Here is a 10038-nt window from a genome sequence, read left to right as displayed (position 1 = left end):
CCCGCCCCACCCTCCTCCCCAAACCCGCCCCCACCCTCCTCCCCAAACCAGCCCCCACCCCACCGTGGAGTCTTGGGTCAGTGTTGGCCTCTGTAGTGTGGTGAATGATGCCCCCCAAAGCACGTCCATGTCCTGATCCCCAGACCCTGTGAATGTGAACTTCTCTTGAAAGGGTTTTTGCAGATGGGATTCAGTGAAAGGTCTAGAGATGGTCCTGGGTTACCTGTGGTCACTAAACACAACCACACACTGGATACCTGCAGTCCCTAACACCACACACTGGTTACATGAGACCAAACCCAACCACACGCTGGTTACCTGTGGCCCTAAACCCAAACACACACTGGTTACAGAGACCAAGAGACGCTCCAAGACTGTGAGGACAGAGGCAGTGGCTGGAGCAATGCCGTGGATGACAGGGGCTGGCAGTGGCTGCAGAGGCTGGAGCAGACCCACCCCAGAGCCTCCAGAAGGAGCCAGCCCTAGCCACATCCAGCCTTTGGACTTCCGCCTCCAGCACGGGGCGGAAACACGTTCCCGTGGTTTGAAGCCTCTCCACGCGGTGCTCTGTTACGGTGCAGGCCTGGAGACCGAGCTCTCTGACCTAATTACCGGGATACCCGACCAAGGAGCCGCCATGGCCCTCCAAGATCTGTCCTGATCTTGCCTGAGGTCCACTCTGGGGCCCCGGGCACCGTGGTTTGTGAGCTGCTCTGCCCAGGCCTCTGCTGGTTTGCCAGCAAGTCTGGCTTCAGGGTGGGCTTGAGGGGGCTGTCCCAGCATCAGAGTGAGAGCCAGGCCTAGCCCAGAAGGGAGGTCAAGCTGCCCAGCCACCCAGGGCAGGGCCCAGTGCGCACTGCTCACAGCTGGGGGCTGCAGGAGGGGCCTGAGGCAAGCACAGCACTTGGCAGACGGCAGCCCCTGACTGCTCAGTACCCAGAACCAGGGTCTGGCCCTCAGCGAGGGTTTGCTGCTGGCCTTGACGCAGGTATCATGCCCACGGGTGTGTCCGGTCCCTGGCTGTTCTAGCCCATGTCGCAGGTTAGTTCCTGTCCATCTTCAGCCTTCTGTGTGGCCACTGCAAGGAGACAGCGGAGTGAGCCCGGGGAGCCCCTCCTTCCTTGTGGACTTGACACCTGAACAGGCCAAGGCGGAGGAAGACCTGGGAACCCCTCGGCATGGCCCTTCCAGGTGATGAGACCCTGTGCCATGACCTGCAGAGGCCTTTGCGGCTGCGTCGAGGAGGCAGATGCTCTGGCTGGCTCGGCTGGGCAACTAATAAGAACAGGCTCATCGTCCCGTCTGCAGCAGAAGAAAGAGGCAGTATTGTCGCTGCCTGAAGGGGAGGAGGGGCTGCCCCATGTGGTGTCCAGCAGAAGTCGCCTGGGGTCGAGGAAGGAGTGGGCAGGAGGACTGTGGCCCTCCATGAGGCCAACCCCGGGGTGGAGACAGCACGAAGCTGCCACGTGACAGTTCTGCTGTCAGATCAGAGGTGAGCAGATGACTTGTTTCCTTGGGCTTAAAATGGGGATGGTGCCTTACAATGCTTGTGAAAACTCCCTAATGTAAAAAGTACTTACAGGTGGGTCTGGCTACACCTAACAGAAAACCCAAATAGCAGTGGTTTAAATCAGAGAGGGGTGCGTTTATTTTCTCACATTTAAAAAAAGCTGAACTTAAGTAGTCCGGGGCTGGTACGTCAGCAAAGGCCCAGGGTCCTTCCCACGTTCTGTGTCAGCAAAGGCCCAGGGTCCTTCCCGTGTTCCGTGTCAGCAAAGGCCCAGGGTCCTTCCCGTGTTGTGCATCAGCGCCACTGTCCTCAGGGTGTGACTCTTCCCTCATGCTCTCAGGACAGCTGTCCCAGCACCAGCCATCACATCCATGTTCCAGGCAGGAAGAAGGCAAAGGGGAAGGGCCCTGCACGTGGCAGCTGAGCCTCTTCACAGGAGCTTCCCTGCAAGTCTCTCCCAGCACCACCCACCTCCCTGCCACAGCTGCACACCCCAGGCTGCGAGGGAGGCCAGGACATGGTTCTCATCTGCCCACTGTCAGAACTGTGCAGAGGCACCGGAGTTCTGTCAGTAGGGAGGAAGGAGAATGGATGCTGGGTTAGCAACGTGCAGAGTCCCCACCACAGCCAGGACTCAGGCAGGAGCGATCCCCACTAAAAGGCAAAGATTTCACAGTGGGCTGCAGTGGGGAGGTGCTAGGTGCTTGGGCTGGGGTCCCACCTTTAACAAACATGAGGCTCTTGTTAAAGATTTAACCGTGTGAGGGTGGCCTGTGGCCCACGTGCACCCAGACCAGCTGCCTGGTGCACCTCGGCCCACGCCAGGACTTCCAATTCACCCTGGGGCGGGGGAGGCCTGGGGCACGCGGTTTTCACACACACTTCTGGCTGATTTCTTCTTCTATAATTTATAAAATTAACACTGTGCTTGCTGGATGGGATGAAAAGGCAAATATGTATCGAGAAAGTTCCCCTCCCTGTGTCTGCCCCAGGCTGACCCCCTTACAGCCTTTCCTGCTGCAGGGGCTCCTGGGGCCTTCAAGGTCCTTGAGAAACTCTCCAGTCCTGGACCAGTGCTGGAACCAGCTGTTGGGGGGGGGGGGTGTCTCCTCAGCTGGCTGAGCCTCGACTGCTGGACCCCAAGGACGCCGGCGGCACTGACACCACTGTGGGCTTGGCCACTGCCCTGGGCGGTAGTCAGCCATGTCATCAAGCGACACAGCACCCAACCCCTCAGCACCAACAGGCAGGAAGGGGCGCCTCAAGTCTGCGCTCCAGGGTTTAGGATGAGGGCTGCAGCTGAGCCAACACCACGGGACCACGAGGCTTCCCAGGTTTCACAAGGGTTCTTTTCAGGCCGGGCTGAGTCTAGACGTTGGGCCAGATGCAAAGAATGGAGGCCAAGTCCAGAAAGAGGAGGGCCCTCCCCTGTGGGAAGGCACGCCGGCTCCCCTTTTGCCCCTAGATCTGGTTCTGGGCTCAGGAGGCCGCCCCCTCCAGACCAGTCCACCTGTTCAGCCAACGGGCGACCCACATGGTCACAGGTCCTGCAGGCTCACGAACTCTTGGCTCCAGGCGCCCCTGCCTCTGCCCCTTCGAGACAACTGGGGACAGGCTTCCTGCACCATCTAATCCCAAACCTCTGCCCACACCCCTGAAAGTCCTTAGTTGAATTCTTCTTAGTTAAATCCTTGGCTGACACGGAAGGAAAAAGCCAAATCTCATCTCACAAGACCTTTAGTTGAGACAACATGCACAGCTGCCTGCCCTGAAAGCCCCAGGCATCCCAATCAGGAAGAGGCGACGAGAACAGACCAATGGCCACCACGGTCACGCGTGGGATCCTCTGCGATGGCCGGCGGCACAGCTCGTTCAGCACACCTGTATCATCATGGACGTCACCATGTTATCAAAGGCCCTGCTGAGAGAAACAGACCCGCTCAGAGGAAAGCCAGGCCCTCCACCTCTCTGCTCACGGAGACAGGCAGGGCAGCAGGGCTCCGTCCACAGGACGCTCAGGGCCTTCTCCAGGGTCCAGAAACGTGAACTCAGCTGAGAGGCCAGGACAGGAGTCCTGCCCCACCCGGCACTGAGAACCCATCTGCTGCCTCCAAGTTCCCTGTGCAGTCTCTCAAGGCCCCAGGAAGGGGTGGAGGAGGGAGCAGCATGGGCAGGCAGGATAGTGGTGTGGCAAGGACAGGCCTGTGCAGCCCAGGAGGCAAGACTGCATGGACGTTCGCCTGCCTGCTCCCATCTAGGACCCAGGATGGCCCCAAGACTGAGTCCTGGTGGAGGGAAGGGCCTGGCTTGGGTCACTGCAGCATCTTCTTGCCTGCCAACCACAAGGAATTATGTCCTGGAACTGGGGACTCGTTGGAAGCAAGTCTGGAGTGTAGGCGTGGACCCCGCATTTCCCTCATGCCATTCAAAAGTTAAGTCTGTTTATTTTGTGGGCCATTCGGAAGATGCCTGCAAACCAGGTTCCTGACTGTTCAAATTCAACATAAAAGATCAGGTAGTGGGAGGCTAAGACGAGTGGATCACGAGGTCAGGAGATCAAGACCATCCTGGCTAACACAGTGAAACCCCGTCTCTACTAAAAAATACAAAAAACTAGCTAGGCAAAGTAGCAGGCGCCTGTAGTCCCAGCTACTTGGGAGGCTGAGGCAGGAGAAAGGCGTAAACCTGAGAGGCGGAGCTTGCAGTGAGATGAGATCCGGCCACTGCACTCCAGCCTGGGCAACAGAGCCAGACTCTGTCTCAATAAAAAAAAAAAAAAAAAAAAAAAAAAAAAAAAAATTGATCAGGTAGTGACAAGAGGATGTGTGATCCCTGAAAGCCACTGCTCATGTGCTTGGCCCTGAGTCCTGCCTGGGAAGCCAAATGGGCAAGCTCCGCTCCCCGCACCACACACACTCTATCCCCTTTACGCACTGGAGATCTGTGTCAGAGTTGGTGTGGAAAAACAGGGCTTTGTGGCTTTAAAACCTCTGCCCTAGGGGTTTTAAGGGGATGGTGCTCATAGCTTAAAAAGACCTTTCCTCCCTTATTTTCCAAATGGTTGCATTTTGGCAACCAAAATGGCAAGGCAGGTCCTACAGAGAGAAGGTGGCAAGACACAGAAAGTAGGGCCCACCTGGACTGGATGCGGTCCCCCGGGTTGTAGAAGGGGTTGCACATCACGTCCGTGTAGGAGTTGTGTAGCTTCCGGAACATCTGAAAAAGACCCAGCAAACTGTGACATTGCCAGGTACACACAGCCAGGGCCAGATTTTTGGTTTCTCAGCATTTCAAAACAAAGTCAAAAAGGAAAAACAAAACACCCACTCGGGCATGGCCTTCTAACCCCGACTTACGCTGCGAATTTCGTTGTCTCGAAGGGCTGTGTTGGAGGAATCCACCACCATGACAAACTTCACCTTGGAGTTGGTGACGTAGCCGTATCTGCACAGTTGGTTAGGGGAAGGCACTCGTAACACAGGGACTGCCAGCGGAGGACCCTCTGCGGGCCCTCCCTTTGGAGAAACGTGGCAACCTTGAATCACAGGAAATGCCCAGGCTGGGCTGGTCCTGCAGTGACCGTGCTGGGTGCAAGCCTAAATACTTCGCTAGGGCGACGTCTGGTGTTTGCGGGAGAAGCAAGGGGCAGGCAGCCAAGCCTTACCCAGTTCACACTCCAAGAGCCGAATCACCTAGACTCGGAGTCTGTCTGTCTGGATCACCCTCTTTAGGAATCAATGCCTGGCCCAAAAATTAACTGCAAAAGCAGAGGCTCGTGAACAAGGCAGATCCCCTCTGTAGAGGCCACGTTATTTTGTAAAATAGTGGCTACCAGCAAATGTCACCATGGACAAGCTATATTACCACTTTTGGGAAGGTCTTTGAACTCCATGGCCTCAAGTGATTTGTCCCAAGGGACTAGAGGAGTGTGTCTAGTGACCTACGAGGCAAGGCCTAACAAAATAAATGAAACCGTTATCCCCTGCTCAAAGGTGGTGGCTCCCCCTGGAAAGCACGGAAAGAAATCCTTGCACGTACAAAGCAGAAGTGTCCCAGTTCCTCTGCAAACCAGACAACAGACAGGTGCAAACCAAAACATTCTACAGGGCATTCTAACCTTGCTTTTCCCAAATGATTCTTCCAGTGAAAGAGAGAGAAGAGTTAGAGGCCTTCATTCACCTCAGGCGTCCCTAATTCCCTGGCTGGCCAAAAACTCTCACCTCTTTTTCTTTCTTCTCAAAGGTTTCAAGCTATCTGATCCTAAAGTACATCCTGCAATTGTAGGTACTCCCTGAAACACACCCTGCCCTGAAAGATACACCTTGTAGTCCTCCGTGGGGTAGAGCAGGCCCAGGTACAGCTCCCTCTGGTCGACCAGGGCCTTCCCCATTGCGGAGATCTTCTCATCCACCACGTCCAGAGATGTGTGCACCATGTAGTGGAACTTCAGCTCGTTCTCCGTGGGGGTGCTGCGAATGTAGAGGGGGTAATTCTGCAAGAAAGGATGACGGCGACTGAAAGGACAAGACTCCACCCAGCGCACACCAGCTCTGAACTATGCTGCAGAGAGTCGTGACCTTCAGCCACCCGGGGAATGCATTCCCATTCTCTAAGGCCCACCGCTTCATTCTCCAGGCCGCAGTGGGCACTGCCTTCAGGGGATCCCACCTAACCTGAGAAGATTTATGTGTTGTTTGCAAAGCAGCAGCAGTAGGGTGGCCAGAAAAGACAACTCAGAAAAATGGGCCTGAGCACAGCCTGACGATCAAGCCTGGCACCCGGGCAGGCCTCTCACCTTCTTCTGGAGGCCACTCTGCCTCAGCCCACCTCTGGCTCTGCATGGGTCACCCAAATACAGTACCCTAAATACTGGCTTTTCTTCACCTTGACAGTGACCCTTTTACTAAACCCTTCAAGACTCAGCTACAAATTCCCTTCATTTCTCATTTCTGACCATCGTAAGCCCAGAATTAACAGCTGCTTTCTTGGGCTTTCATACACCACCATTTACCCTGTGTCTATTCAGCACGAGGTCCTGCAGAAATACAGTGAACAAGAGTCCTCGCTACCCTCATGGGGCTACATGATACCTAGTCAATAAACCCACAAACAAGCAAATGATCATCTGTGGCCAGGAGGGAAGCCCATGAGAAGCTTAGCAGCAGCCACTGCCCAGCAGGGAGCGGCCTCCAGAGTGGTCTCAGGGGAGATCCTGGCTAGGAAATGAAGGCTCCATGCAGCAGGAGCACAGTGTGGACAGCCACCCAGCTCAGTCTCAGCCTTCAGAAAATGCTTCCCAGAAGAAATGTATGTGGGCCAGTAAAGAGGGTGGGAGCTGGGGAGAGGTGTTCCGGGTGCAAAGGCCCAGAGGTGAGAGGGCAAAGCATGTCCAGGGAGCTGCAGAATTGTTTGGCTGGAGCGGAGGGTGCCAAGGGTTATGGGGGGAAAGGATACCAGACCAGGTTATTCAGACAGCATCCTAAGGCAACGAGAAGCCACTGCACAGGTCTCAGGCAGAGGCGTGACAGGATCCGATTTGTTTTTAACTCGGCTCCTGGGAGACTGGCAGAAGGGCGGCACGCGGGAAGCCAGCGCTGGAGAGAACCGCCAGAACCTACTGAGGACAGAGGCAGTGCCCCGGACCACCTAGGCTTCCGGTGGATCCTGACGGGGAGGAGACCTGGGGCGCCGAGGGGTGCGTTCAGCAGCGGGGCGGGCAAGTGCGGAGCTGGGGAGCTCAGGGTCTGCCGGGTGGCTCGTCCACCGCGAAGCCCCTGACCCCTGGAGCTCGGCGAAGGCCTCCTCCAGGTCCCATTTCCTAAGGCGCCTTCTAGGCCCAGGGAAGGAGAAAGAGAGCGGAGAGGCGAGGATGGTGCGGGCCCGGACGCCCTGCGCCGCGCGTACGCACCTCCTTGGCGATCACCGCGATGCACACAGCCATCTTGGGAGGCCCGGCGCCGGCGTCGCATCACGTGACCCGCCGCTGGCCACGCAGCTCCCAAGCCCCGCCCCGCCCGTCTCGCAGCTGGCTCTGGCCCCGCCCCACTGGTCACGAGGCCATCCAGGCCCCGCCTCCGTCCCGACGCGAACTCTGGCCCCGCCCTACTGGTCACGAGGCCGTCCAGGCCCCGCCCCGCAGCCCAGGCGGAAGGGCCGGCGGACGCTCGCTGGGTCCACTCGCTGGCTCGGGCTCCGCGGCTCCGGTGGTTGCCATGGCGGCGGTTGTCGCGGCAACGAGGTGGTGGCGGCTGGTGCTGGTGCTGAGCGCCGCGGGGATGGGGGCCTCGGGCGCCCCGCAGCCCCCCAACATCCTGCTTCTGCTCATGGACGACGTGAGTGCGGGCGGTGGGACGGGGCGGGGCCGGGGGGGGGGGGGGGGGGGGGCGGGGTGGGGGGAGGGGGAGGCCCCGCGGGGAGTGGCCGCGGTGTCCAGGCGTGGGGTCTCGGCGGTCACCGGTCAGCACCCGCGCTGTCACTGTGCTGCGTGACCGGGCCAGCGTCCTACCTCGCAGGTGGGTGACCGGCGTACCGCCGGGCCCTGCCTCCCCGGTCTGCCCTTTCCCGCCCTCTGCTGTTGGGAAGATGGGCGCGCAGCGTGGCCGCCTCAAAGGGAGGAAGGGGCTGCTCCTGCCGCCCTGCCTGAGAGCTGCGTCGCCCTGGGAATCACTCCCGCTGTCTCAGGCCTCCGGGTCCCCCTGCTGGGCTCCAGTCTTACCTGAGGCTGCCTTTGTCCCCTGGAGAACGCTGAGCAAAGGTCAGGTGTCCGGAAAGGCTGGAATATCCCCTGGTGGGCAGGTGCGGGGTCAGGGATCACAGAGCCGGCCTGGAGGCCTCCTTCCTTAACTCCTTGTGGGAGCCACCTGGAGACTCAGTAATGAGTCTGCCTGGGCCACGGGTCACCGTGCAGGACCCCAGACACACCTGGGTTCAAACCCTGCTGTCTCCAAGCTGGGGGGTCACTGCCATTCTTGAGCCTCAGCCGCCTCCCCTGGGGGAGGGGTCACAGCTGTCCTGCTGTGCTCACGTGGTGTGTGAGGACTGGGACGACACCGCGTGCTGGGCCGGACAGTTTTGGGCCATCAATGTCGTTCAGCCCCTGTGTGCTGGCTGCAGACCAGCGGAGACCCTGACAGGGGCCTTCAGATCCACCTGTGCTGACCAGTGGGGGCCACGGGCCGCACGCAGGGGCTGGGCAGTTGTGGCTGTCGGAATTGGGAGGTGCTGGTCATGTAAAATACACAGATTTAGAAAACTTGGTACAAGAAAAAGAATGTAAAATATCTCACTTAACAATTTTATTAAATTAATGGGTTTTTAGCATAAAGATATACTTGAAAAGATAACAGACACCATCCATAATTTCCCCACCCAGGAGTGACAGCCCTCAGCCCTGAGCAGCCCCTTTTCTATCTCATATGTCTATTTGTGTGCATTGAGTGCTTTCCAGAGCCCACTCTCCAGCCCCCAGGGGTCCCTGTGCTGAGGGCAGTTAGGAGGTCTTTTTTAGTACTGAGTGGTATCTGCGTCCTAAAGTTACTTTGTTTCAGAATTTCATCCTTTCACTTTTTAAGTTCTTTGGGCTAGTGTAGATACTTCGTTTCAGCAGTTCATCTTTTCATTGTGTAAGTCCCTTGGGGCCAGCATAGCTTCCTTGGGTGAGCTGGACCCTGTGGGTGAAGCTTCCCTGTTTAGCCTCTGCCTTTCCTGACTTTCTCGGAGGACAAAGGGCTGTGTGAGGCGGGGCAGCTCATGAATTATTTTTTATGTAGAAGACTTGTTGAAATAGTCTTTTGGATATGTTGGGTTAAATAAAATATAAAGTTAAGTCTGCATTTCACCTACTTCTGCTTTTATAACATGGCTCCTGGTAAATGCGGAATTCCGTTTGGACTCACCCTGTGTTTCCATAGGACAGCAAGGGTTCAGGCTGTGCAGGGTGCAGGGATGGGGTGCGGCCACCAGCTTGACAGGGGAAGCCCCGCCACCTGGGGACCTGTCCTGTGGCCTTCATGTGGTTTGTGGGGTCCTTTGGCAGCTGACGCCTAAAGAACCCCAAAGGAGTTCTGTCCTGGCCAGTAGGTGTACTTGCTAGAACTTTCTGATGCAGACAGCAGAAAATGAAGTCAAAGTGACAAGCAAAAGTGGGAATTCCTTGGCCCTCCTGACTGGACAGATCAGGGCTGTCTGGCCAGTTTCCCCTTTCGTGGCTCTGCTGTCTCTGAACTGGCCACATCCTCACTCAGCCTGTGATGGTCCTAGGCGACTCCAAGTCACCCCCTGCGGTCAGCAGACCCAGTGGGAAGTTGGCTCTGCCCCTGAGTCATGTGAGCCTGATGTGGGTCTCAGCCCTGTGCCAAGCACACTGGGGGAGGGGCCCATGCTAACCTGTCCAGCCCAGGCCTCGGAGCCTCAGGCCTACCCCAGAAGGGAGACTGCCCCGATCATCTCACCTGCCTGGACCCAGCAGAGAGAGGGTTCCCTGAAGGGCCCATGGTGCAGCTACCAGGATGGGGCAGGGATGCTGGCAG

General features: G+C 57.4%; 1 protein-coding gene across 2 annotated transcripts; it reads right to left on the bottom strand.

The window, feature by feature from the left end:
• Window positions 1–3231: 3231 nt before the first annotated feature.
• On the bottom strand, window positions 3232–7520 carry TRAPPC2L (trafficking protein particle complex 2 like). Of its 2 annotated transcripts, none has more exons than XM_023228883.2 (5): window positions 7419–7520; window positions 5830–6002; window positions 4867–4954; window positions 4647–4726; window positions 3232–3431 (listed from the first exon to the last, which is right to left on the bottom strand). In XM_023228883.2, the coding sequence occupies exons 1-5, from the start codon at window positions 7449–7451 to the stop codon at window positions 3383–3385; spliced, it is 423 nt and encodes a 140-aa protein (XP_023084651.1). In that variant the 5' UTR covers window positions 7452–7520; the 3' UTR covers window positions 3232–3382. The 2 variants fall into 2 exon arrangements, with proteins under 2 accessions (XP_023084651.1, XP_023084652.1); XM_023228884.2 differs by having other exon boundaries at window positions 3232–3428.
• Between the last annotated feature and the right edge of the window lie 2518 nt (window positions 7521–10038).

Source organism: Piliocolobus tephrosceles, chromosome 17, assembly GCF_002776525.5.
Source record: "Piliocolobus tephrosceles isolate RC106 chromosome 17, ASM277652v3, whole genome shotgun sequence".
NCBI classification, from domain to species: Eukaryota; Metazoa; Chordata; class Mammalia; order Primates; family Cercopithecidae; genus Piliocolobus; species Piliocolobus tephrosceles.
The sequence above is the reverse complement of the archived record's forward strand: the minus strand, read 5'-3'. Positions and strand labels throughout refer to the sequence as shown.